Source organism: Triticum aestivum, chromosome 2A, assembly GCF_018294505.1.
Source record: "Triticum aestivum cultivar Chinese Spring chromosome 2A, IWGSC CS RefSeq v2.1, whole genome shotgun sequence".
NCBI classification, from domain to species: Eukaryota; Viridiplantae; Streptophyta; class Magnoliopsida; order Poales; family Poaceae; genus Triticum; species Triticum aestivum.
The window spans coordinates 779,118,042-779,144,203 of NC_057797.1; the positions used below are offsets into that span (position 1 = coordinate 779,118,042).

At 47.2% G+C, this 26,162-nt stretch overlaps 4 protein-coding genes and 1 pseudogene across 5 annotated transcripts; 2 read left to right on the top strand and 3 right to left on the bottom strand.

The window, feature by feature from the left end:
- The first annotated feature begins 11,351 nt into the window (after positions 1-11,351).
- Positions 11,352-12,989, top strand: LOC123186710 (trans-cinnamate:CoA ligase, peroxisomal-like). Its single transcript, XM_044598424.1, has one exon. The coding sequence runs from the start codon at positions 11,352-11,354 to the stop codon at positions 12,987-12,989; it is 1,638 nt and encodes a 545-aa protein (XP_044454359.1).
- A 1,438-nt stretch (positions 12,990-14,427) lies between these two features.
- LOC123038293 (probable acyl-activating enzyme 12, peroxisomal) lies at positions 14,428-14,865 on the top strand (annotated as a pseudogene).
- A 1,515-nt stretch (positions 14,866-16,380) lies between these two features.
- Positions 16,381-18,328, bottom strand: LOC123191180 (pathogenesis-related thaumatin-like protein 3.5). Its single transcript, XM_044603966.1, has 3 exons — positions 18,101-18,328; positions 17,034-17,721; positions 16,381-16,732 (listed from the first exon to the last, which is right to left on the bottom strand). Exons 1-3 carry the CDS (start codon positions 18,171-18,173, stop codon positions 16,594-16,596), a joined length of 900 nt encoding a protein of 299 aa, XP_044459901.1. The 5' UTR covers positions 18,174-18,328; the 3' UTR covers positions 16,381-16,593.
- A 330-nt stretch (positions 18,329-18,658) lies between these two features.
- LOC123191181 (uncharacterized) lies at positions 18,659-21,260 on the bottom strand. Of its 2 annotated transcripts, none has more exons than XM_044603967.1 (3): positions 20,965-21,260; positions 19,509-20,042; positions 18,659-19,154 (listed from the first exon to the last, which is right to left on the bottom strand). In XM_044603967.1, exons 2-3 carry the CDS (start codon positions 20,022-20,024, stop codon positions 19,002-19,004), a joined length of 669 nt encoding a protein of 222 aa, XP_044459902.1. In that variant the 5' UTR covers positions 20,025-20,042; positions 20,965-21,260; the 3' UTR covers positions 18,659-19,001. The 2 variants fall into 2 exon arrangements, with proteins under 2 accessions (XP_044459902.1, XP_044459903.1); XM_044603968.1 differs by having other exon boundaries at positions 19,509-20,045; positions 20,965-21,250.
- Positions 21,261-23,969: 2,709 nt separating this feature from the next.
- LOC123186711 (uncharacterized) lies at positions 23,970-25,887 on the bottom strand. The gene is made up of 3 exons (XM_044598425.1): positions 25,157-25,887; positions 24,786-25,015; positions 23,970-24,684 (listed from the first exon to the last, which is right to left on the bottom strand). The coding sequence occupies exons 1-3, from the start codon at positions 25,707-25,709 to the stop codon at positions 24,070-24,072; spliced, it is 1,398 nt and encodes a 465-aa protein (XP_044454360.1). The 5' UTR covers positions 25,710-25,887; the 3' UTR covers positions 23,970-24,069.
- Between the last annotated feature and the right edge of the window lie 275 nt (positions 25,888-26,162).

Here is a 26,162-nt window from a genome sequence, read left to right on the forward strand (position 1 = left end):
CGATCATGGGTACGGTGGCGACTTCATGGGGCCTCCTTCTCAAGAACCCAACCCAACAAAAGACGTGCGCGATCTAGCTGGTACCGCGGAGAAGCCAAGTTGCAACAGGCGTCGTCTGCAGTTCAGCTCTCAGGAGACGCCTCCAGCTGCCGACTTCACCGAGCCTCAGATAGGCGAGGTGCAAAATATGATCAGCCCCAACACACTCAAGAAGGCGGTCTGTGAGCAGAACTCGGTCCCATTACAGGAGAAGAAGAAGGCACGCAAAAGAAAGACTAACAAGGGTGCGGGCCAGCCGGCACCGAGTACGATCCGTGCTCAGGACGGGCCACCTTCACCTGAGGATATCTCGAGGAGGGTGCATGTGGCGGGTAGGCCGATGCTACCGAGAAATATGCTCGATGCTGCAACCGGTGCTATGCGGAGTCTGCATGACAGTGTTCTTTCTTTGGAGAAGCGGCGTCTCGAAGAGAAGGATGTGGCATACCCGGTTTTCGCGGCCAAGGTGCCAGAGGGCAAGGGCTTTGTGGATAACTCCATCGGGGGTACGATCGTCCTGCGGTTTGATGACATCCACGCTATGTTGAACCTTCATCCGCTGCACTACACCTTTGTTCGGCTATTTTCGCTGAGTATGGAGATGCGGATCATTCGCGACAAGACCCCGGACATCGTGATAGTCGACCCCTTCTACATGCGTGCCAAGATCTTGGGCAGCGCTGGGGACCGGCAAGTCGCGAGTTCTTACCTCGAAGGCGTCATTCTGGCAAACCAAGATAAGGATAACTTCCTCGTGCCTTACTTTCCCGAGTAAGTCCTCCCCTCAACCGCCCCGTAACATATGAATTCTTAGATTTCGATCGTTTTTCTTTTAACATTCCGTGTTTTCTGCAGTGACACATGTTGCACGCTCATCCTCCTAAGCCCCAAATATTCCATGGCCACGTATTTCGACCCGGACCGTCAGTCGAACGTAGACTACACAAATGTCAAGAAGGTTCTTGATGATGTTCTCCCCGGCTACGTCAAATCTGGAGGCACCTTCACCAGGCCTATTCGTAAGTACGGCAAGCACGTGTTCTCCCACAATACGACGTTCTGCTGCGTCAAGCAGCCGCCTGGCGGTCAGAAGGGTACCTACTACGCCATCCATCACATGCGGGCGATCGTACGGGACCATCATCAACTTCTGCTACCGAGTAGACTCAAAGATTGGGCCGCGAGCGTGTCGGCAATCCAGGACACGGACATCAGACAAGAATTCTTTCGCATCCAGTCGGAGTTTGCGGAAATCATCCATCAAGATGTCCTTCGTACCTCGGGGCAGTTCTACCTCAGAAATCAACCGTCCAACAGTGACATCGACACAATCCTACAAATGCAGGCTGACAACGCCCGTTCTTTCATGACTCCCACGATAGACGGCGGCTTCATCCACGCTCCGGTCCCTTGAGTCGAGTCGAAAGCAGTGATGCTGTGTCTAGTTCTGAAACATCGATTGGCTCATGTTGTAATTAAACTTTAATGAACTTGTAGTACGTCTCTTTGGTTTCGAGAGTCGTTCAACTTAAGATGTAATCGATGCTATTAATGTCTTGCTTTTCTCTTCCGATCGTTCTGTTGCATACTTATATATTGCTTATGTATTGTCTGTGAATTGGTACTAACGTTTCGTTTGGCTACTGCATAGCGATGTCGTGGTATGTCGTGTACAAGGGTAAGGTTCCCGGAGTCTACGACGACTGGGAGGAGTGTCGGAGACAGGTTCACCGATTCAGCGGTAATAGTTACAAATGGTACGCCACTAGGGCCGAGGCCGAATCTAGATACACCCACTATCTAGCGGGAGAGGGGAGGGAGCGTTGGAGGAACCGGATGAAGACGAGTTTCATCGTGATGATGCTCATCGTGATGACCGCAGCTCTCTTCTATGTGATGGTAGTTTAGATGATCGATATCGACTTGTAATATGAAGACAAACTCGTGGTCTCGAGACTTGTAATATAATGTTCTATCTTTGTTCGGTCTTTTCAATTCGGAGACTAATATGATGAATTGTATTCGGAGACTAAAATGATGAATTGTATTCAGAGACTAATCTTCTATTGTATTCGATGAATCTGTTGTTGATGTGTGCTGTTTATATTTTGTCCAATTATACATTTTGTAACCTGTGCAAAAAACAGAAAATAAAAAAATAAAAAAAACCTAATATTCATACTAATGGCGCATCACACCATAGTGCGTCATTAGTATGCCAAAGGATACTAATGGCGCATCATTAGACAGTGCGCCATTAGTATGCCAAACTTACTAATGGCGCATCTCGTTGTCGTGCGCCATTAGTATGCCAAAGCACCTGGGTATACATGGCCCCCTGGGAGGCATACTAATGGCGCACTGTTGTATATACTAATGGCGCATCCGAGGTGCGCCATTAGTAAAATATACTAATGGCGTGCTACTAATGGCGCACCACTAATGCGCCATTAATGGCCAAATTAGGTGCGCCATTAGTAGGCCTTTTCCTAGTAGTGTGCCAGTTCGGTCAGGAGAATTCGCAAAGATCTTGCGTTGCTTGATATACCCGGACATGTTTTTATACCTATACTAGGCCATGGCTGGCGACCTCCAGAGGGAAACTTCATCAAGATCAATACTGATGCAGCGATCCATCGAGACACAGACACTGCAGGCATTGGAGGCCTAGCCCGCTCTTCCTCGGCATTCTGGGGTGCATGGTGCAAACCCCACCTAGGGGTCACTGATCCGTTCATTGCTGAGGTGCTCTCCATTCGCGAGGGTACCATCTTCGCTCGTCTCCGCGGCTACACGCACGTGCAATTGGAATCCGACTGTCTAGAGGCAGTTGACCTCTGGAACTCTGGCTACACCGATCGCTCGGTCGTAGCACCTATTCTAGCAGAAGTTAGAGAGCTCTCTAATAGTTTTTCTTCTTTCAGTATTACTCATGTAACTCGATCCGCTAACAGTCCCGCACATTTGTGTGCTAAGCGTGCTTGTACGCTGAATGGGACTGAAAGCTGGCTGGACACCACTCCTAACTTTCTGGTCAGCAGCCTTCTGGCTGACTGCCCAGCAAATGCCTTTGTTTAAATAAAGCTCTCTAAAGTTCCCCGCAAAAAATAGGGTTCACATACACACTACTACCCGCTGTACATTTGTTACCCGGCCGGGTCAACACCACGCCCAACATGCAAATCTTCCTCAATCAAGATATAAAAACATGTTGGTTAGCTGGACAAAGCATAAACATATTTTATAAGATTGTTCTTGACATCGTACGGACACATGGTAGTGCTGCAACAAGCACCGTACATGTGTGCGTGTTTGTAGGAGTAAAGTGGATACCCCTTGGTTCCACGGGAAGAAATGGGTAAGTTTGAATATGACTAAGGTTTCTATATAAAGTAAAGCGACCGTAACGGGTTTGGACCGGCAGTATAGTTTGTCGTACTAGTAGTATCGTGATCTGATTTGGTTGTTCAATTTGCCGCGTATGCTGGGTACCTCCCCACAAAGAACGAATGCACCTTTAGTATTATATTACTCCCTCTATAAATTAATATAAAAACATTTAAATCATTACTTTAGTAATCTAAACACTCTTATATTAGTTTATAGAGGGAGTATTTACTAAATCACTTTTGTTTAGATTTTGCCAACCCTTCAAAAAACTTATTTGGGCATCTAACACCACGTTGAAGGCGCAGTATTTGCACACCGCCGCACCCTTCTGGTCGGCACATTTGACTTTGGTCCGTCGCCGGTCATCGATCGCATCGCCAACAACACCTGCCATAGTCGCCGGCACGATTGGCACATCTCGGTTGGAGCTTCTACCTTTACCAGCTGGTAGATACTTCAAGATAATTACATTTTTCTCAGAGGATTTGGCTTGATGGGTGGGTTAGAAATTGCCTGATACGCCATAGTACATGCCATTTTAGAAGCGCAAAACAAATTATGGGTCGCCGATGTAAACGGCAAATTTAAAGTTTGTATCGCTACATTGTATGGCATGTTTAGACATGACAAAGCCATGGATGGTGACGCTATAGAATAACACGTTTTACCTAGGACATTGGCGCGCGCGCGCCCACACACACACACACACACACACACACACACACACACACACACACACACACACACACACACATATATATATATATATATATTGCCACGGGCAATGGCATTGCATGAATAGCATCATATTCTATAGATATGGTGGTGCGTAGATATGGTGGTGCGCGCACATAATTGTCAATGTGGTTGTTCTAAAATCATAACGCGCTAGATAGAAAGCCAGTCCAATAGTTTGGCTCTTCTTGGTTCGTGTGTGCACGCCAGCGTCGCTAGAGATTTGCCCAAGCAAGGCGGCATGCCTGAGATTTTGTTACATCTAGTGTGACGAGCTAATCGTGCTGGCGACTATAGCCGCTGTCACGCTGGTAGGGCGACTGACCATCAGGCAAACCCTGGAGTCAAACATGCTTGCTTGGAACGTGTTGTAATGTGCAATAATGTCGCCTTTGATGTTGGTGCATCATCGAGGGGCCAAATGTGCAAATAAGTGTTTCGAAGGGTGAGCATTGTACATAATTTCAAACAAGGGTGATTTAGTATAAATAATATAACCCTCTAAGCCTGACACTTTCCTTCACCAAAAAACTCAGAATCTCTAAAAAAACAAAGTGAAAAGTCATGTACACTGTCCAAGATAATGAAGATCATGAAATTCTTTTATAATGTGGGGAAGAACCATCATAAATACGCAAACATGTTTTTTCTGCAACATTGTCTCGTTAGTTAGAATAGTGGTCTTCCTTTTCTCATGCTGAGTTATTCTCTCCTTTGCATAAGAAAAAGAGAGTTATTGTCGGATTCGGGGTTCCACAGACCCTAAAGAGGTTTGAACTCTGGGGTGCGCATGAAGAACACTCTCTCCCCAATCTGCCCGCTCAGCGATTCCACGGCCTAACTCGATGAACCCAAACAACAAGAGACACATAGATTTATCCTGGTTCGGGCCACCTTGCGGTGTAATACCCTACTCCAGCTTTGTGGTGGATTGCCTCGAGGGGCTGAGAACGAACTAATACAGTGGATGAACAGCCTCAGGAGGTGAGGTGTTCTTGAGCTCGATGAGCTGGTGAGATGGCCTCCGTGGAATGGCTCCGATCCAAGATGCCCTACTATGGTGGTGGCTAAGTCCTATTTATAGTGGCCTTGGTCCACTTCCCAAATGTAGGCGGGAAGGGATCCCACAACGGCCAAATTTGAAGGGGGACAACTAGTACAAGCTATTCTGACAAAAGTAGTCTTCGCCTGCCAAAGGCTCTGGTGGTGACGCTGCTGTGGGCTCCGCGATGACCCCCGTCCTGCCGTCCTGGTGGTCTTGGTCTTGTTGCACCGATAAGGAAACCTTTACTTGATTCCTCGGGACTCCGTGCCTGTGCTTGCCTCCTTAGCACCAAAGAGGAAACTGATACGCTGCGCCCGCTGGCGCCCGCCTGGCCTTGGTCGTCATGGCTCACGTCATGTGAACCTCGCGAGGTGCACCTTGCATTGATATCTCCACTCCTCGGGAGCCAGCCTAGTGAGGCCGCCCCTAGGGAGGTCTTGGTGTCGTCCGCCTCGCGAGGCTTGGCCCCTCGCGAGGGTCTTGAGCCATTGCTGCCGAAGCTGGGCCGTACCGGGCCGTTGATGGGGCCACGCCACAGGCCGCAGACAGGCAAGTCTGGGTACCCCCGTTCCCAGGACGCCGACAGTTATCCTCTCCTTTTATGGGCTATTTAAAATGCATGATAAGAAAAACATAGGAAAAGAAAAATTAATGGAGCTCGATGTCATGTTTTGTAGATTCCTACAGGAATTTCAAACGCAGTACTTGTACAACATAGCTATTTGATGTTGTACAGACATATGGTACGAAATTGTTCCTTTAAGTGAAATTGTTCCTTTAAGAGATCGAGAAAAGGAGAGATGAAGACACATGTTGCATTGGACATCCCAAAGGAAACGGAAACATGAGGTTTGAGGAAATGTTTAGAATCTTCCAAAATGTGAAGGAAATGACGAATTTCTATAGGAATTTTCAAAGCCAATACTACAATTGAAAGGGCACCAAAGCAAAATTTCCTATATTATTACATTCGTATGAAATCATGTGTTCCAAACAGGGCCTTGTCTGATTACCCAATAGGATGTACACTTACAACTTTATATATCTCCTAAAAATAGGGCACATGAAAAGGCAACAGTTACGTGACGTGACACGGTTATTACCATGCGATAGTAAAAAGAAGCCTCAGGTCCCCTGTCACCTAAGTTGTGTCTTGATTATGCCCAAGGTTGCCCCATCAAAACATTGCTAGGAAAAATTTGGTTGTGGTTTTGTTTCCTTTTTTTAAAGGAGGAGATAGCCCCCGATCTCTACATTATTATAATGTGCACATTCATACGTATTAATTATTAAAGAGCATGAGTATCGTTATTCAGTACATTGGAAACACATCAAGAAGATAAAAACATCAACCGGTATATAACGGAAAAATATGCATGCACACATAATGTAGCATCGATTGAGACACAATGAAGTCTTAGTCGATTGAGTTTTGGCAAGACTGAAAAGGTGCAGATCACGAAGGAACAAATCTGATTGTTTACGTGAAGGGCCGTCAAGATCACAAATATGTATAAGTTTTCATGGAATTTATTGAACTTTCTTGAACCTGAAAATGTCATTTTTCAAATATTTTCAAAAAATGGGCTCCAAGGAGCCGGTCCTCCAAAATTGTGCACCCCTCCATCCCCCCTTGTAGTGCTCATTGTTTCTAGCACCAATACCAAAGAGTGGGGTGGAGCTGCATTTTGGACCAAAATAGCCATTTATGCATGTGGTCTTTGTTCAACTCATGTGCGTGCCGCTGAATAGAGGGCTACTTTATGCATGTCATGTGGATCAAACAGTGTTCCTATTGCCGAACCAGCAGTGCTACATGCACGACATTGGCCGGACGACATGCAGACGATATGACATATCCCACCATCAGAGTCCAAGGCAAAACATCTTCAGCGGTTGGATTAGCTATCGTCCTCGTGTCGTTTACTGGAATTGTCGTGTGTGTAATAGTTTCGTCGCCGAACCAAGCTCAACGCTGCATATGCGCACTACATTGCGGAATTTTTACAGAAAAAAGCATATACGAGGTTCTGCACGGTTTCGTTGGGACTTGTGAGCAAAAGAAGAGGCAAAGCACCCGGAAAAAAAACGAGGGAAAGCAAAGGTGCACGGATGGCTTTGCTATGCTCGGGACTGCTGAGCCTCCCGATTGGACCAGCTGCTGTCCAGAACGACACCCTCTCCAACCGGGAACCGCAAAATTTCGTTTTCTAATCGGTTTGGTAAGCGAGAAAGGGACGTGGACATCTTTTCTCAAAGGATGAAATGGCCAATAGGTTTACATACATACACACTACTCTGTGCCGTACATCTGCTACCCGGCCGGGTCAACACCACGCCGAACGTGCACATCTTCCTCAATCAAGATAAAAAAAAAACATGAAAAGGTTGGTTAGCTGGACAAAGTATAAACAAAAACCTTTTTTTCTCTCAATGCCAAATGTATCCTAACTTCCTAGTTCCTAGTCCACTCTGCCGTCACAGACGCATAGAACGTCGCGATCGAAGCCGTGGATGCACGGGACGTCCCAAGTTATTATAACTGCTGCACGTTTGCCCAAAGTCAAGGTTGAACAATGGTCAAGAACCGGAGATTGTCCAAACAAACGACGCGTAGCGACGTGGTGGAGAGAGAGAAAGGCTGGTGCAGCCTGTAGGTAGAAATAGCGACAGTCTATTCCCGTATAAATCGCCGGTTACAGACGATCTCTTCCCCGTTGTACGAGTGCGTCGTCTATCATTAGCCACATCGTGGGCTCGTGTCCAGTAAATCCATTTAAATATGCATGCACCAATGCACGTTATGAAGTTCAGACAACTCTAAAGACAACCCATTGTAGTAGTAGATATCTGTACATGCTATCTGCAAATGACGTGGAGGGAGTCCTAAACACAATAGCCGTCCAATATGTTGTGCATGCCCTTATTAGCTCGTTCTTGGCATCGTACAGACATGGCAGCACCGTACATGTGTCTAAGGTTTTGTGGGGATAAAGTGGAGCGGTTCCATGGGTTTGAATATGACTAAGGTTTGTTTGAAGTAAAGCGGCCGTAGCGGGTTTGGACCGCCATTAGTTTGTCGTGCTAGTAGTATAGTAAAGACCTGACTTGGTTGTTCAGTTTTGCCGCGTATGCATGCTGGGTGCCTTCCACCCCTCAATGAACGCATGAACCCTCTAGTGTTATTTAGACTAAGGGGGAGTTTGTTTTCAGGGACTTTTTTATGTAGGGACTAGAAAAAGTCCTTTTTAGAGACTTTTTTACCAAACGGGAAGAACATTTTAGGGACTAAACTAGGCATTTCGGACTAAATGAAGAAGACTCTAAAGGAGAGTCTTTTTCAGACTTTTTGGGACTTTTTCAACAATGCCCCTTCATGCACCGATTGGCCCGCCATCCCATGGTGTTGTTTGATTGTTATTTTTCTATATACTAGAGGCAACATGGTCATTTAATAACCTCTAGGAAGGGACTAGGGACTTTTTAGTCTCTGGAAACAAACAGAAAGGGATTTTTTAGGGACTAGGGACTTTTTAGTTGGGACTAGAAAAAGTCCTAGGATTAGAGAACCAAACACCACCTAAATTACTTTTGTTTATACTTTAGTGGCCCTTCAAAAATCTTATTTGCACATCTAGCCCACATCAAAAGCGTAATTTGCCTTCTGATCGGCGCATTTGACTTTCGTCTGTCGTGGGTCGATCACCTCGCCAGCATGCCACCTGCCGTGGTCGTCAGCACGATTGGCGCACCTAGGCAAGAGGTTCTATCTTTAGCTGGTAGATCTTTCAAGAGATTTATCTTCATTTTTTAGACGATGTTGCTTGATAGATGGGTTAGGGATTTTCGAGCCAGATATTAGAGCCTCTGATATGCTATAGAACATGCCAATTTTAAAGCGCCGAACGAATTATTCGGTGGCGATGTAATCGGCAAAATTTTAAATTGTGTACCACCGTATTGTGCCGCATCTTTAGATCTGAAAAAGTCATGGATGATGGTGCTACAGAACGACACATTTTGCCCAGGACATTAGGGTGTTAATATAATATGTTTCGCCAGGGGCAATGGCAACGTGCGAAGAGCATCATGTTTTGTAGTCCGTGCAGATAATTGTTGATGCGGTTGTACAAACATCATAACACGCTGGATAAAAGTCGTCATTTAGGTGGGGTGTACCATGCCAGTAAGCTTGGGGTGCCACCGGCACAGTCTGGTCACTGGAGCCGTAGGAGATGGCCTTCTGTTGTGCGCTCCTTTAGAATGGAGAAGGGTGATAGGGATGTGGGGAGCAAGTGCAAACAGTGAGCGAACTGGTCAAGTGCAAATCGTGCATCATTGCTTGCAGTAACGCCCGTCCAGGCTAGCAACATCGACGACTGGTTTTGCAGCAACACTGCTGATACATATATTTTTTATTGTTTCATGCCATATTTTTATTAAATTAGTGTGCTTTTGGCATCAATTGTCCCAATGCAAAGATACTTAGATGAGGTGTTAAGTGCATTTGTTGAATATGTAATGTTTGCATGTATATTTCTTGTATACCAAACCCTCCTCCTTCCATGTATAGTTGAGGACGTGGCCATTTTTTGTACTTATATATACGTGCATATACACCCGATGAATATATCAAAAGCTGCATCAAACTACAACATTAAATGGCATAGCAACTCAAGTCTCCAATGCATAAATGATTAGCTTTTTATTGCTATGGTTCATAATTTTATTAGTTATAGACTCGGAATTATGTTTTCACCTAGGTACACGTGCATATCATCGCACTTCTTGCTAGGTCAAGAAACCTCTCTCTTTGTGGGTCTCTCCCTCTATCTCTCTCTTCAATTAACTTGCCACATTAAACTTTATGTCTATTCGGCAGCCTTAAAGCATCTCTAAACAAGCCATTAAAATTGAGGCCCCATATGGCTTCTTAGCTTTTAGCTGCTTCAAAAAATTCTAGTTCCTTACCAAACCCCTAAAACTTAACTCCTTAAAAAAAATTAACGTAAATTCATTTAGTTGGGGGCCATCAAGTTAAACCAATTACTTCATGAAACGACATCATGGTCACATACTTCACATGTTCCTTCGCAAAGAGAATTGATACAAATAAAACTACAAGAAAAATCACACACTTCAATAGAGACACAACCTTGGCCGCTCCTGCTAGTCTCGTCAATATTTTCTCCATCTCATTTTCATTGCTGGCACTGTTGCTCTTATTTGTAGGCTTTTTGAGCTTGCACACTTGTTTCTTCTCTGCCTCCTCAAACTTGGACATTGCGTTCTTTGTAGTCTCATCGCTAGTAATCAGCGCACCAAAATCTAGTAGATTTCTCTTTATCAATAGATAATAGATTAATGTACTCTTCTTTCCAATACAAAAACATGCATCCTTTCTATATAAAATTTTAAGAAAAAAATGTTTTTCAAATTTTCACAAATCTGAAGAACAACCGTATAAAATTGCACTCACTCTGTCCATTCACACTAGTAGAAAATTCATTCGGGATGTTTGCTCATGCTTGAGATGCGCGCAACACACGTCGTCAGCAATCATCACACTTGATGTCAGGTAGATGCTCGCCGACGAATGCGGGGCAAGGGTTGAGCCCGGGCAACCGGAGGACGTGGTTGTGTCGGCGCTCGGACAACAGGTGAGATGCGAGGGCCGACAGGAGGAGCACATCCCATGAGACAGCGCAAAGTGGCCGAGGTTGTTGTGCGGTTCGGTCCACGATGAATTGTGCCAAAATGTGACGGCGTCGTCGGGGCCTGGGTTCGATAAACAACCGCCGTCGAGGAGGGGAGGGGAAAACTTTATACTCATCAAGTGAGCGGGCGGGGAGTTCAAATTGTACTCCTCTAATACCGATAAGGGATCGGCTGTGTTTTGTTTAGGCCCTCAAAATAAATAAATAAAATTACTTTTCTTACCGGTTTTAGGGATCGGTTAGAAATGCTCTAAAACATGTACAAAGTTGAACATTGGTAACATTGCTCGCTAAGCTATAAGTAGGCCTACTAGCCTCAGAGCAACTCAACTCTCAGGATATCTCATCTCCACAAATTAAAGCCTGACGATACGACACACAATATATTGAGCTGAAGGTACGTACGGTGGTGGACGAAATCATCAATGGACAAGCTTCCGAAGCGCCCGGCTAACTACGTTCCACTTAGCCCGGTCGGGTTCCTTCCGCGCGCCAGTGCAGTATACGGCGACCGCACGTCGGTCGTCTACGGGCGTCTCAAGTTCACATGGAGCCAGACGCACGAGCGCTGCCGCCGCCTCGCCGCCGCCCTCGTCTCCCTCGGCGTCCGCAAGAACAACGTGGTCTCCGTCCTCGCGCCCAACGTGCCGGCAACGTACGAGATGCACTTCGCCGTGCCCATGGCTGCGGCCGTGCTCAACGCCATCAACACGCGCCTGGACGCCAAGGCGGTGGCTGTCATCCTCAGGCACGCCCAGGCTAAGGTCTTGTTGGTCGACTACGAGTACGTGCGCCTCGCTCATGACGCGCTCCAGATCGTTGCCGATGCCGGCGCCCCCGTCCCTCTGGTCGCCGTCATCGACGATATCGAAAGGCCCACTGGCGTCCGGCTTGGCCTCTTCAAGCTCGAGTATGAGGCGCTGGTCAGCAACGGCGACCCGGCGGCGGAGCTGCCCTTGCTCGCAGACGAGTGGGATGCGGTCGCGCTCAACTACACCTCGGGCACCACGTCGGCACCGAAGGGCGTGGTGTACAGCCACCGTGGCGCGTACCTGAACACCATGGGCCAGCTGCTGTCGTGGGGGGTGGGCAACGAGCCCGTGTACCTCTGGACGCTCCCCATGTTCCACTGCAACGGGTGGGCACTCACGTGGGGAATGGCGGCGCGCGGCGGCGTCAACGTCTGCATTCGCCAGAACCGCGCCGCCGACGTCTACCGTGCCATCTCCGACTACGGCGTCACCCACATGTGCTGCGCGCCCGTGGTATTCAATATCCTCCTGGAAGGCGAGGCCCGGCGGCTCGCCGCTCCGGTCCACGTCCTCACGGGCGGCGCCCCGCCGACGGCCGCCCTGCTGGACCGCGTCGAGCGGATCGGTTTCAAGGTGACGCACTCCTATGGACTCACGGAGGCCACAGGCCCCGCTATGGCCTGCGAGTGGCGCCACCAGTGGGACCTCCTGCCGCTCCCGGAGCGCTCACGCCTCAAGGCCAGGCAGGGGGTGAGCGTCCTGTCTCTCGCCGATGCCAGCGTCGTCGACAGCAACACCATGGGTAGCGTGCCGCGGGATGGCAATTCATTGGGTGAGATCGTGCTCCGCGGCAGCAGCCTCATGAAGGGGTACCTTGACAACCCGGAGGCTAATGAGAAGGCCTTCAAGGGCGGGTGGTTCATGACAGGCGACGTCGGCGTCGTGCACCCCGACGGGTACATCGAGATAAAGGACAGGTCAAAGGACGTGATCATCAGCGGCGGCGAGAACATCTGCAGCAAGGAGCTGGAGGAGGTGCTGCTCCAGCACCCGGCTGTGGCCGACGCGGCGGTGGTTGCCATGCCTCACCCGCACTGGGGCGAGACACCATGCGCGTTCCTCGTGGCAAAAGACAAGGCTGCTGAGGTATGCAAGGATGAAGTGATCGCCTTCTGCCGCGAGCGCATGTCACGCTTCATGGTTCCCAGGAAGGTGGTCGTCACTGACGCCCTTCCGAGGAACGCGCTGGGAAAGATTGAGAAGGTGAAGCTACGGGATGCGGCCCGGAAATCGGCCGTGTCAAGGCTGTAGGACGACCACTTACGGGGGGCATCATGATGATAAGGGCAACATTGTATTTTAGAAACAAGAAAATAAAACAGCGTATATATGTGCCAATGTTTCTTTGCACTACAGATGTTTTTCTTTGTATTTTCTTATAGCAAAACTCTTTTCTTATCTGAGCACATCATCTTATCTTAACTTATTTTTAAATATGAAGTTTTTTTGAAAGATTCAAATATGAAGTTGCTCTGTGGATGTTTTGTTTGGTTTGTGATATTATTGGACACCATTAGATGGCGCGTGTGTGCTATCGGATAATTGGGCACACATTTCTTTGTATCCCCAAGGGCATCGAACAACAACCCATAAATTACCTCCCGCATCTATCCACGGACAAGGAGGGCCAGTCCACAAACACGGATGCGAGAGGCCGCCATTCAACCGTAGCCGCATACATCCGGCCGCCCTCATTTTTCTAAGTCCGTAAGATCAAATAACCGCATACATAGAGTATAGACGTTCAAATAGCCGCATGCAACACTAGTTCAAACTTGAAGAAGTTCAAATATTACATCCCAACATTGTTGTCCCCTTTAACCGCCCACAAATGGTCAATCAGATATTACTTCAGCTCCTCGTGAGTTAATCGATGTCGAATTTGTTGATGCATTTGAATAAACTCTTCAAATGTGGCCGAAATTTGGTCTGGAAGTTCGATAGGATAACCCATGTTCTCAAATTCTAGAGTTGTGGCGTCATCCTCACCCTCAGCCTCGACAATCATGTTGTGCATGATCACTGTAACACATTGATTTCATTGTCAGACCCGGGCATACCAAAGAAAGCGTGCCAAATCAACAGATCATGTGATACAACTGCTTCAAGAATGATAATGGGCTTCTTAACATGACTCTCATATTGCCCTTATAAAGCCTTCGGGCAGTTCTTCTATTTCCAATGCATACAGTTAAGAGATCCAAGCAAACCTGGCACCCTCTTGCTTCTGAGATTGCTAAGAGCCTCTCGGTGTCTGCCATAGTTGGTTCTTTCAGGTACTGAGGTCCGAACACCTCGACCATGGTAGTTGCAAACATGACCATGACATCTCCGCATGAGCTCTCAGACATTCGTAGGTTCTCATCCCACGAATCAGCGGGCGTGCCATATGCAAGCATCCGTAGTGTGGCCGTGTACTTCTGGTAACCAGAGAAGCCAATCATTCCCATGACGTCCTTCTTCAAGACGAAGTAGCTAGTGATCATAGGACCATCTCTGGCCTGTGAGTGGCGTCACCAATGGGACCTCCTGCCGCTCTTGAAGAGCTCACGCCTCAAGGCCAGGTAGGGGGTCAGCGTCCTGTGTCTCGACGACACCAACGTACGTCCTTGTCAACTACAACACCATGTCTAATGTGTCGTGCGACCACAAGTCCTTAGGTGAGACCGTGCTCCGCGATGACAACCTCATGAAGGGGTACCTCAACAACCCCGAGGCGAATGAGAAGGGCGGGTTGTTCATGAAGGGCGACGTCGGCGTCGTGCACCCGAACGGGTACATTGAGATAAAGGACCGGTCAAAGGACGTGATCATCAGCGGCAATGAGAATATTTGCAGCAAGGAGTTGGAGTAGGTGCTGCTTCAGCACCCGGCTGTGGCCGACGCGGCGGTGGTCGCAATGCTTCACCCACACTGGGGCGAGATGCCGTGCACGTTCCTCGAGGCCAGAGACAAGGTTGCTAGGGTCTGCAAGGATAAAATGATTGCCTTCAGCCGCGAGCGCATGTGGCGCTTCATGGTTCCCAGGAAGGTGGTCGTCATTGACGCCCTCCCGAGGAACGCGCTGGGAAAGGTTGAGAAGGTGAAGTTACGGGATGTGGCCAGGAATCTTGTGTCAAGGCTATAGGACGACCATGTACGATGTCCATCATGGTGATAAAGGCAATATTGTACTACCTTTGTGCCCGTAATATAAGACATTTTTGCAGTTCCAGTTTTAAACTGCAAAAACGTCTTATATATGGGACGGAGGGAGTATTTGGAAACGGTATATATGTGCCAATATTTGTTTGTTCTTTGGTTTGTGTTATTATTATATATAATATATTCCTATACAACAGTAAATTGAAACTAGTTTATTAAGTCATTTTTAACAATGTTGTGTATCATGAGTTTATTCATAGTTAAATCTTTGCGAATTTGCCTAAGTTTGTGGAAACATTATCAGTGTATCTACAACATCAAATTAGCATATAATTAGATTCATATTTGAATATACCGTCAAAATTGTATTCATTTAAGGTTGTGGATGTTGGTGAAGGATAAATAATTTCGACTTGACACAAATTTATGTTGATGCCAAATCAAAGTTGAAATGGGGTTCATACACAAACATATTAAAGGAAATATGGTCATAAAGGCTTCCGTTTTAGGAAATCTGAAAAAGCAAAGCACCGGACTCCAAAACCTTAAAAATGGTTGTAAAGGGCCCTCTAGAAATATTGCAAAGACTCCCTTCTTAGTGAATCTGCTAGAGTTGCTCTAACAGTAGCAGTGACACTAATGATAACAAACCAATGTTGAGGTCAGATCTTGAAACCACCCGTATGAAGCTAACTAACCTGAGATAGAGGTATGCTAATAGAGAAAAATAAGCACTAATATATCAAGAATTATTGAGTCAGTCTCAGCACTCATGCTAGAATTTCATGGTCTAACCTCAACATTAGGCTTCCATCGTTATTGAGTCAGTCTACGGTAAATGCTATTGAAAAGTGTACCAAAAGATCCGTTCAGACTTTCAGGAATCATTTCATGCATTGGCGGTCGAGCCCCGCCGCCGACGAGGCCAGGTTGTGGAGGAGACGGCGACATGATCCCAGACGAGCGCCTCATTCCGCTGCCACGACTTGCTGGATCCGCACGAGCCTGAGCCTCCAGCCCGCCGCTTCCGGTTCCCCTCCGTTCGAGCACCGCCGCCATCATGGTCGGGTTGGGAGGATACGTGTGGCACCACCGCAGAGGGACGCCTTGTTCCGCTGCCGCGACTCCGCCGGTTCCCCTCCGTTCGAGTCCCGCCGCCATTGCCGGAAGCCGCTGCCGTCACAGTCAGGTTGGGGACAAGACCGGCGGCACGATAGACGGGCATTTGACTATAAACGTTTTTGACTAGCAGTGTCTATATCTGTTGCCACGTGTCCCTGATGGATGGGCCCAAACTGTCGTAAGCATATTTAAACTTTAACCAATAGATCACTAGTGTTTTTTGAAATCAAAAGTCAACTTTGTGGTAGTTTTTGGAGCTTTTCAAAAAGTGGTAGTTTTTCAAAACCATAGCGCGAATTGTGGTTGTTTTAAAAGCTCTTTACTCTGCTGTCTATAATCCCACCAGAATAGATGATTAGAAAAGCAGAGAGAGAAAGAGAGAGAACCAAATATTCACTTATGCTATCTCTGTATAACTCTCATTCAAATTCAAATGGTACTGACTGACTGACAGTGCAGAAACTTGATCCATGAATCACCTATACTCTCTGTTTCTCATAGTAGAGAAAAAAAATCCAAAAAGAACTGTATCAGGAAGAGGGTCAGGTCAGCTTGCTCTTGGATGATTAAGCCTTAATCAACTAATCAGTCACACTGGGGATGCAAATTGCAACGACAGGAAGCTGCAGAGAAGCAGCAGCATCACAAGCATTAGTGGAGATGAGGTGCTCCTGCCGGAGCCGCTGCAGACGAGCCGGCTGTCGCGGTACGAGCACACCGATTGCTTCCTGGAACAACAGAATGTACAAGATCAAACGGTTAGCAGGAGCAAAGATTCATTGAAATGTCTGTCATTCAGAGATAAGTGTCATGTAAACTGGCACAAGCTTATCAAATCAGAATGGCACTGTATATTGAGAAATTGCTTGTGTGTGAGAGATGATTGCTACAGTGCCATTCAATCGGTGGACAGCTTGCAGATTGTGTGAAGAATTGGATGCTTTGACCACACACAAGATCTTGAGAGACATATGGAGGAATTTCATCTCAGAGAGAGATGATAATTAAGGTTGTCAGAACAGTACGTACATGTTGCTGGAGCAGAAGGTGATGGTGTAGTCGGGCGACTGGGCGCAGGTGAAGATGGAGGAGGGGTCGTCGTAGGCGTAGCTGTAGGCGGCTGGGCACGCCGCCTTGAACTTCTTCGAGTAGAAGGTCGGCTGGCAGGCCACCGGGTTGGCGTACTGCCCGCGGCAGCAGTACTGGTCGGTCCCGAACACGTCACACGCGCTCCGGCACGCCACCACCTTCCCGCCATCTCCCTTCACGGCCAGCTCCGATGGGCAGCCGCGGCGCAGGTCGCCGTCGCACCCCGCCGGCGCGCAGCCCGTCCAGTTGGCGCTTGTGGGGGTCGGGGTCACCACCACGGGGAGGTTGAAGCCGTCCAACAGGCTCACGTCGTAGTAGTCAGTCGCCGCCAGCGTGAACTCCGCCAGCGTCGCCGGAGCGGCCCCCGACGCCGATTCGCACTGCAGCGACGTGCCGCACCCGCCCGTCTCGCACGTGCCGTTGCCGGCCGAGTCGAAGGTGCAGCCGGTGCGGCCCCACACGCGGCCCGACCACCCCACGGGGGCGGTGAACACCACCGAATCGCCAGCGCGGAGCGCGTACCCGCCGCCCCCGAAGCTCTCGCCCGGCGTCACCGCCGGCCACACCTCCGTCTTGCACTGGTTGATGAGCGTGAACTCCCGGGCCGACTCCACGTGCCTCATTGCCCCTGTCATCACAACAACAACAAAAACGACTTTGGCTTCAGTTAATACTACTGCAGCATCTAGTAGCAATCTGATTAACTGATCTTCAGAGACAAGCAATCTATGGCATTGGCAATGTGTGTCAGGTCAGGGCTTGCAAGATTCCACTTATGTTGAGTATGTCCTGACAACATTTGAAACAAGGTCTACACTCTACACTGTACATTCAAAACAGAGTGCAAGGCAATCTGAATAGATGTACACCAACTGGCTGGTGATGATTCCAAAGCATGCCATTCTATTCTAGCAGTCACAAACCTGACACAATCTCATCCCAGCAATAGTAGAAAGCAAGAGGAGAAGATGAAGCAGAGGAAAATAATTGATTGTGAAGAGTAGCACCTGAGAAGAAGCAGATGAGAAACAGAGGCAGAAGCAGGGCACTTCCCCTCCTCGGCCCTGGGGACCTACCCATTGCAGATTCAGGTGCAGCAACAACAGTGAAAAACCTCTGGTGATGTGTATGGGTGTATACAGGTAGGTAGATATACTACTGGTAGCAACACAGCTGACGAGATAATTATTTAGAGTAAAAAAATTAACACAAGGAGAGAATACGTGAGAGGGAGGTTCAGTGAGGCATGCCAGGAAGGGACAAACCTTGCTTGCCATGGCTTCCTTGCTTCCTCTTGCCATTTCCTCCTCAGATTCTCCAGCCAGCCAGGCAGAACCTCCTTTTCCTGTGTTCCAAGACTTGGTAACATGGCACTTGTGACTCTGACATTGTGTCCATTCCTGGGAACACAAGGCAGAGACATGATTCCCTCCTGCTTCAGGCAACAACACACCTTCAGGCATCAGGACCAACATAAAACAACTCAAGCTAGCAGCAGAACTGCCAGACAGGACTGAACCGCGGGCACCGACATATCAGATAAGCAAGTTTGAAGCAATGCAGGAGACAATATCAGACATCATTGGATCATCTTGCTGACAAGCTAAGCTTGGAGGTCATACAAAGATTATTAATACACCAAGCGTACCATCAAACGGTCGTAATGTATCGACTGTTGTTACACTAAGGAACTGCTGCTTTGCAGCTGGCCACAACTAGGGCATGGCGGCACCAAACAAATCAATGCTTTATTACCATCATCACACCACAAGATGAGAACTAGCCAATGGATTATCACTATCACACCATCACATCTGTGAGTGGGGATGCCCTGGGCAGAACAAGAATCTGCTTGCACTGGTGACTGCAGTCAGTCTACGAGGGAGGAGCTTGAACGTCAGGAACCTATCAGTCTTCTCCCAGCTTGACCTTATAATGCTGAGCGAGTTTAGTGATTTCCCCGTTGTTCACGAGGTTCTCGAGCATGTCGTACTTGGTGCTGCTTGCTCCCAGGGTTTCCTGCTGCTGCGCCGCCAGCTCCTTCTCCTCTTCCAATTGATTCTGAAACAAAAAGAAGAAAAGAGTTTAATGAAATTATGGCTCGGATACAGAAGAAATGAGGTTTAAAGCAACTGTATCACATTTTAAAGAGCAGCATCATCATCAAAATTCTCAAAATATGCTTGACATCTCCTGTTCCCTGAGCAAGTGTTTTTCTCATTTTAGACAAGTAAAGCAGAAAGATTTGCAGCTTTTCTTAGTAGTGGGCATACAAGTACTCCCTCCGTCCCAAAAGAAGTGTCTCAACTTTGTAGTAACTTTAGTACAAAGTTATACTAGAGTTGAGACACTTATTTTGGGACGGAGTGAGTACATAATAAGAACAGTAACGAAGTAAAGAAACAACCACTTCACCTTGATGAGTGCCATATTTTCTGCTTCTTGCCTCCTCATAAGGCCCTTGAGCTTATTCATCCCATCATACCCCGGATCTCCTTGCTTTACCCAGCTGAACTCAATCTTCAAGCCAGGCTTCCTAGGGCGGTCCGGAAACATCTCGGGCTTTGCAAAGACAGCCCTCACAGGCCTGGGCATCCCGCCGATCATGAAAGGGAAGTTGTTCATCAGGTCCACAGCAGCCTGGGCCTGCGACACGTTGTCCACCTCCACCAACGCAGCGGCGGGGATCTCGTACTGGATCGTGTAGTTCTCGATGAACTCCGTGTTGACGACGTTGGCGCACTGGGCGAGAGACGCCTTGATAACCTGGCTGGTGACCAGAGGGGAGAGGTGGTCGATGTATATCGTCCTCTTGACCCTCGCCTCGAAATCAGCGTACTCCTTCTCAGCCTGTTTTTCGTCCTTCTCAGCCTGTTGTTCGTCCTTCATATCATGTTCGTCCTTCTGAGGCTGTTCGTCAGATGCCGCCATAGGAGCGAAGCGCGACTTCTGCTGGAAATAACAATACGCAGAAGCAGTCACTTGAAATGGCTAAGATTTCCTCGGAATAATTAAGAATAAGCACTGCAAAAGGTTATAAACAGAGCTGGCAAACAACAAAGATTTATAACAGAGCTGGCACACAACAAAAACAACATCTTAAGGGTATCATCTGAATATGAAGAAGCATTCTGCAGCAAGAGCATCTACAGGTTATACACTTATAAAACTATCAAACATCAAAGATAACTACTACTCCCTCCGTTCTGAATTACTTGTCTTGGATTTGTCTAGATACGGAGGTATCTGACACTAAAATGAGTCTAGATACATCTGTATCTAGACAAATCCAAGACAAGTAATTCGGAACGGAGGGAGTACTCCTGTAAAAAACGCTAGTGTCAAAAACGCTCTTATATTATGGGACGGAGGAAGTATTAACTATCAGCAGTGGAGGGTTGTTCATCTATTTCCTGGATGTAAGGGTAGGGATATGGCTCCAAAAATTTCATGGCTTCATCCAGAAACAGGGGCCGGCATGCGGGTTCAGTTTAGGATTTCCTCGAACAAGCCTTTTTGATGAAAGGGCAGCTGCCAAAATTTCCATTAGTAGAAACCTACAAATTGCTTCAAAGAGAACAAGCAACCACCCCAATCGCAACTACCTACTCAAGCATCGGCAGGGAAAGTTAAAAAGAAAACCGCGAGGCTAAACAAAGCACATGCAAAAGCTGATGAACATGGCTCAGCACATGACTCAGATAAAACATGCAGAGGTAAACTCCTCCACTATGTAGCTAATAACAAGCCGTTCCTCACCTCACAGCAACTGCAGGGGCGGCGGATCTAGACGGCGTGTGCCACAGGCCGTGAGGTCCAGCGGGATTTCTATTGAACTTAATCGCGGGATGAAGATGGGGAAACCTCGTACCTGGAAACCCAATGGGTGGGCGGGGCGGAGCGGAGGCGGCGGGAGCGCGGTGTCCAGACGAGGAAGAACGGAGCCCGCGGCGGCGGCGGCGACGCGCGTGAGGGGCGGGGGCGGCGCGGGGCGTGTGATTGGGGCGGCTGGGAGTGGGGCTGAGGCGTCGGCGGGCAGGCTGGCGGGATTGAGCCGTCGGTCGGCGGCGACGGTGGCGGCGGCTGTAGGGACTAGACGAGAGACAGCGGCATTTCTAGCCTGTCCGGAAAAAGGTGGGACTTTTAGGGCCGGTTTGCGTTTGGGACGACGGGATAGGAGAATACAGGAATAGAAAGAATCCACAAATTGCAAGAATTAAATGCCATGTCTGCCCGCATATAAGCTTTTATTAAAATTATATACGTTTTGATTTTAACTTCAAATTGTTTTTTCATAAACTTGGTCAAACGTTGTAGATTTTAATAACTTGGCTAAAGCAATACACGAAGTGAACAAGGACGGACATCGCCAAATGTCCATGGAGACGTTCGACGTGTTCAAACGTGTCCGTGGAAAATGTCTGCTTTTAGTTTTTCCGATACCAGGACTACTCAAAACAGTCAAAGATAAAATAGCACAACTCTTAAGCATTTGAAAGATAAATATTTCAATGCTACAATAATTCAAATTAAAATAATATAATCCAAAACTAAAACTTTGATGCTCCAAAAATATTGTTTTGAGAAGCGTTTTGAAGTATCAATTTTGTTTTATTTGCCCTAGACATCCATGCAGGTAATTCAATCACAAAATTTGCATGCACATCGATGCTTGCCTAGAAAATAGAACTTTTTTATCTTTATTATTATTATGATTTACTGTTCACATGAGCTCTCATGCTCACAAAAGCACTTCCATAAGAATATTTCTTTCTTACTTTTAAGAATTTACTACTCCCTATGATTCATATTAATTGTCGTTGGATTTGTATACAAAGTCAACAACAATTAATATGGATCAGAGGGAGTATGAACATTTTTTTGTTGTCTAATGTTTTTTAATAAAAGATTAAAGGTTGTATATTAAATAGCATAAACCTTTAAAACAGCATAAACTTTAAAAATAGCCTTACAAAAATTAGAAATACATCAAATCCTTTGAGTGTCGAAGTCTTCTTCCTGCTGCATCCATCGATGGCATACCGTGAACAAAGCTCGTTGTCTCCTCTGGGCCTTCGTCTCAGCAAAGTAAACTTATTTAAACACGGGAGCATGTAGAAACAATGACTAGGAGCTGCTCTACCTCAGCGTCGCACCTTCGCGTCCAGGGGCTGCTTCGCCGCCCTGCCGTCCCGTTGCATCCAGGAGCTGCTCTACCTCCATGCCGCTCCCCGTTGCAGCTGATTTAGAGGCGCATGACACGCATGAGGTCGGTACTGACCGCTTAGGCCAACGAGCTTGTGGGGCTTGGCCACAGTGTCGTCGTTGACCTTGCCATCGACCCTACCCACTTGTCCTCCTGCCTGCATCCCATCTCCCCCCCCCCCTCATTGTGACGCCTTTCTCCCGTCATCGCTGCCCTCCATCAGCCTGATGAGGTCACCATGCTCTGGATTTTTTTTCCAGGAACCTGATTGTTTTTCTTTTTCTGTGTGTGAGGGTTATTCTGGGTACTACAAAAATTGTAGTTTATTGTAACAAAATCAAAATATGTGTATCTAGTTTTGGGTCTTCTGTAAAAGCAGGAACAAAATTTCAATACCCAAATCTTCTCTCTCCTCTATCTAAAATGGATTTGAGTAGCCAAAATTTTGGTCTGCTATTGCAGATGCTGGGCCTTACTGGTTCCCCTACGTACCCCCGCCATTTCAGCAGAACATTAATGAAATGTTGGAAAGAGCAACTAATGTAGTGGCATATTGCAAAGATCATGGAACCTATAAAACCTTAGTTGTAAAACATCATAGAGCAAAAAAAAAATCAAGAAGGTTGCTGGCAACTTTCCCTGAACGGCCTGCAAGTGCACAACCCATCCTTGTCGAAACACTAACGTTGTTGGAAGGAGTTCGTTGTTTGCTTTCCTACTCATTTTCATGCCCCCACCTCGTTGAAACATCACAATGGTGATAGGGTCATAGACGGTAGATATTAGAGGAGGATGGATGAATTGTGCTGGCTTGTCACAAAACAGCGTAGCATAACAAGCTTTAACTTCTACAGACACGGGCTAATCTATACCTAATAACAATAAAGGACGGTGTGTTTCTCCGGTTTTTGCTCCATCGACATAGTGATTGTAATTTTGGTCCACACATAAATTTCCACACTATTTTTACTCACCGTCCGATTCAATTGAGCGGGCTTCCTCTGATCGTTTGTATGAACTAGACAAGTGGTGGAAGTTATGGCCCAATCGACGTGCGACTGGGCTTCTTGGGCTTGCATGTTTGATCGATTGAGCCGGCTTGAATAAGGTAAAGAAGAATTGTTGGAAAGGGGAATCAAACTCAGGACACCATATACCAAGGCTAACCTAGCACGACCAACTAACCTAGTACCTCTTTGTGATTAAAAACTGACATAGAATGTAATTTCTTATATTTAGGTAAGAATTTCATGTGTCTTCAGCAACTTATTTCATATCAACAAGTCAAAAGAACTGCGACCGTATGCTTGTTTTGCTAAGGGGCACTGACAACATTATTTTTTATATATACTAAAAATGCATGATTATGACAAAAAAATAAACAAAGGGTGGATATTTTTAGACATTATTTTAGAATAACGCAACTACACATTAATTGAAACAAAAATATTTCACATAACATAACTTATAAGTTATACTCCCTCTGTTTCTAAATATAAGTCTTTGTAGACATTCCACTATGGACTACATACGGAGCAAAATGACTGAATCTACACTCTAAAATGCATCTACATACATCCGTATGTGATCCATAGTGAAATCTCTACAAATACTTGTATTTAGGAACGGAGAGAGTAGTTAGTAAACAGTTGGACATATTGACATAATAGTTGGCCCATACAAAAATCCTCCCACAATCTAATAAACCGACATAACAAAACATATATCATGCCTCGGCAACGTAGCCCTCTACATTGGGACAACTTATCCCTACAACATGAGATCTATCTTGTTCGTGACAATGAGGGACCAAGCAACAACAACCTCGACCCTAGAGTTGCCTACTAAACATGAACCCTTGCTTGTTTGGCTATGTTGGACGGGGAACTCGACATGACCCTTTCGAACTTTGTGACCACATCTCGAGTGTGCCTGTATGATAACTTTCATTGTTGATTGTAATTCGACTGACACAACATTCCTTGATAGACGAAAGTACCCGTCTGATCCCACGGGGATTTCATCATAACGACAATTAAGCAACACAACCTCCCAAGGCGAGGGATCCTCTGCATCAGCAGAGAAGGAGCAAGAAACTCGGCATCCATATTTGAAAGGCCACCCCCCTTCAACAACTCGGACACCCACGACAGTTGCATGGATTGCTCTACGAAGCTGTTCAAGGGTTAACCGTGCTGCACAACAATATCCGCTGAATAGAGGGGTGGTATCCCTCGCAGACCCGTAACTGTAGCTGCAAGTGAGTGATGCTTTTTGTTGGCGCTGATCCGCTCCACGGTACTTTATTTTCAGCTCAACTTCAAATGTAACACGGTCCACAGCCACGATTGCGCGAGACGGGCCAGTCAAGCGCAAGTAAGGATCCTGGAAGCATCATCGCCATCATTAACATTACTATAACTAATTGGATCAGGAAAATTAAGGAGAATTAAGAGAGAGAGCTTAGTATTCATAGTACACAATACCTCTTTAGTGACTAGTTGGTAGTTATGCCTCGAGCGGTAGAAGAGAATGTTGCGGTTGTGGTCAACGGGGTCCCTTGCAGCGACCACGCCGTACACGTGGAGTGGCCAGCTCAATTTGACGTTGAGGTCAACAATTTCCAAGGAGTATATCTGCAAGGCGTGGCTGGCGGTAGCAGAGTAGTTGGAAAAACCAGGCGTGGAGGGCGTGAATAGCATAGGGCTCAACGTGGCTGCCAAAATCAAATCAAACAAATGCACACCAAATTAATTAAGCCAAGTAGTGTGTAACATCTGAGAATTACTAGCAAAGCAAGGCAGGTGGTAAAAGTTTTTGCACGTATGATAGAAGGAGAAGAAGAGCAGAGTCCTACTTATGTCATAGAAGGAACCACAGCCTCCCATGCTGCTGCCCCACGTGGACTCCCAGCCGGCACGGTATCGGTGCTGGTCATAAGAAGAAGCTCCATCATCCTCCTCCTTGGCAATGGCGGATGATCCAGACCTGGCCATATATTGGGAGATTCTCAGGGATGCGCGGGACATGAGGTACAGCATCTTGATCTTCTCTGGAGAGACGCCGGTGGTAGCGGTGCTGTCAGCGCCGAGCTCCCTCAGAATCGACGCCAGAGACTCGATCCGGCGGCGCATGTCGTCCGACTCGGTTAGGAGGAGGCCGAGGGCCTCGTCGCTGTTGCGGACGAGGTAGGGCAGACTCACCCGGTGCAAGGTGGTTGTGGTGGGGTCGACCAGCTGCGGCGGCGCGTGGATCGTTGACGTCGAGTTGGAGCTCACGTAGGCCTTCTTTCCGGCGAACGTGGATAGGCCCCGGGATGTGACCTCCTTCCTCAGGGACTCCGTCTCCCTCCTCAGGAGCTCGCGGTGGCGGCAGAGGGCGTCGAGCAGGTGCGTGCTGTTCTCCGCCATCGCCGGGGTCTCGTGCGTGGCGGCGGCGGCGGCGGCGGCGAGAAAGATGAGCGGACGCGTGTGGCCTCCCTCCTTAACTTATTGGGATCGGTGAAGGTAAGTCATCAGTCCATGACCGTCCCAGATTCCTCGTCCATCTACTTCCCAGATTCCCCCTAAAAAAAATCTCCTTCCCAGATTCCCCTCAAAGAAAAAAAAATATGCATCCCAGATTTTGCTTTATCAACGCAAACATTTGTTTGAGAAAGTGCTGCATTTTTTGAAGGGGTAAAGCCAACTTTGTTGATCAAAAACCACAACTAGCTAAGCTGTGTCATGTGGTTGGTTCCAAATATGACAACCCGAGCTAAAGTAAGAGAAAATCTAGCTAAGCTATGCGCCTCAACATTGACTGGACGGCCCTCAAAAGTAAAAATACAATTAAAAGAAGTTGCTCTGATTTTTGATCTCGCT

What these genes read in the sequence shown, in the direction of transcription:
- LOC123186710 (XM_044598424.1), top strand. Translation starts at nt 11,352, where the DNA reads ATGGACAAGCTTCCGAAGCGCCCGGCTAACTACGTTCCACTTAGCCCG.
- LOC123191180 (XM_044603966.1), bottom strand. Translation starts at nt 18,173, where the DNA reads ATGGGTAGGTCCCCAGGGCCGAGGAGGGGAAGTGCCCTGCTTCTGCCT. An exon ending in TCTCATCTGCTTCTTCTCAG is followed by an intron (nt 17,722 to 18,100) that starts GTGCTACTCTTC and finishes TTGTGATGACAG; the next exon opens with GGGCAATGAGGCACGTGGAG. An exon ending in ACCTTCTGCTCCAGCAACAT is followed by an intron (nt 16,733 to 17,033) that starts GTACGTACTGTT and finishes CTGTTGTTCCAG; the next exon opens with GAAGCAATCGGTGTGCTCGT.
- LOC123191181 (XM_044603967.1), bottom strand. Translation starts at nt 20,024, where the DNA reads ATGGCGGCATCTGACGAACAGCCTCAGAAGGACGAACATGATATGAAG. An exon ending in AAAATATGGCACTCATCAAG is followed by an intron (nt 19,155 to 19,508) that starts GTGAAGTGGTTG and finishes TTTTTGTTTCAG; the next exon opens with AATCAATTGGAAGAGGAGAA.
- LOC123186711 (XM_044598425.1), bottom strand. Translation starts at nt 25,709, where the DNA reads ATGGCGGAGAACAGCACGCACCTGCTCGACGCCCTCTGCCGCCACCGC. An exon ending in TGGTTCCTTCTATGACATAA is followed by an intron (nt 25,016 to 25,156) that starts GTAGGACTCTGC and finishes TGATTTTGGCAG; the next exon opens with CCACGTTGAGCCCTATGCTA. An exon ending in ACCAACTAGTCACTAAAGAG is followed by an intron (nt 24,685 to 24,785) that starts GTATTGTGTACT and finishes TGATGCTTCCAG; the next exon opens with GATCCTTACTTGCGCTTGAC.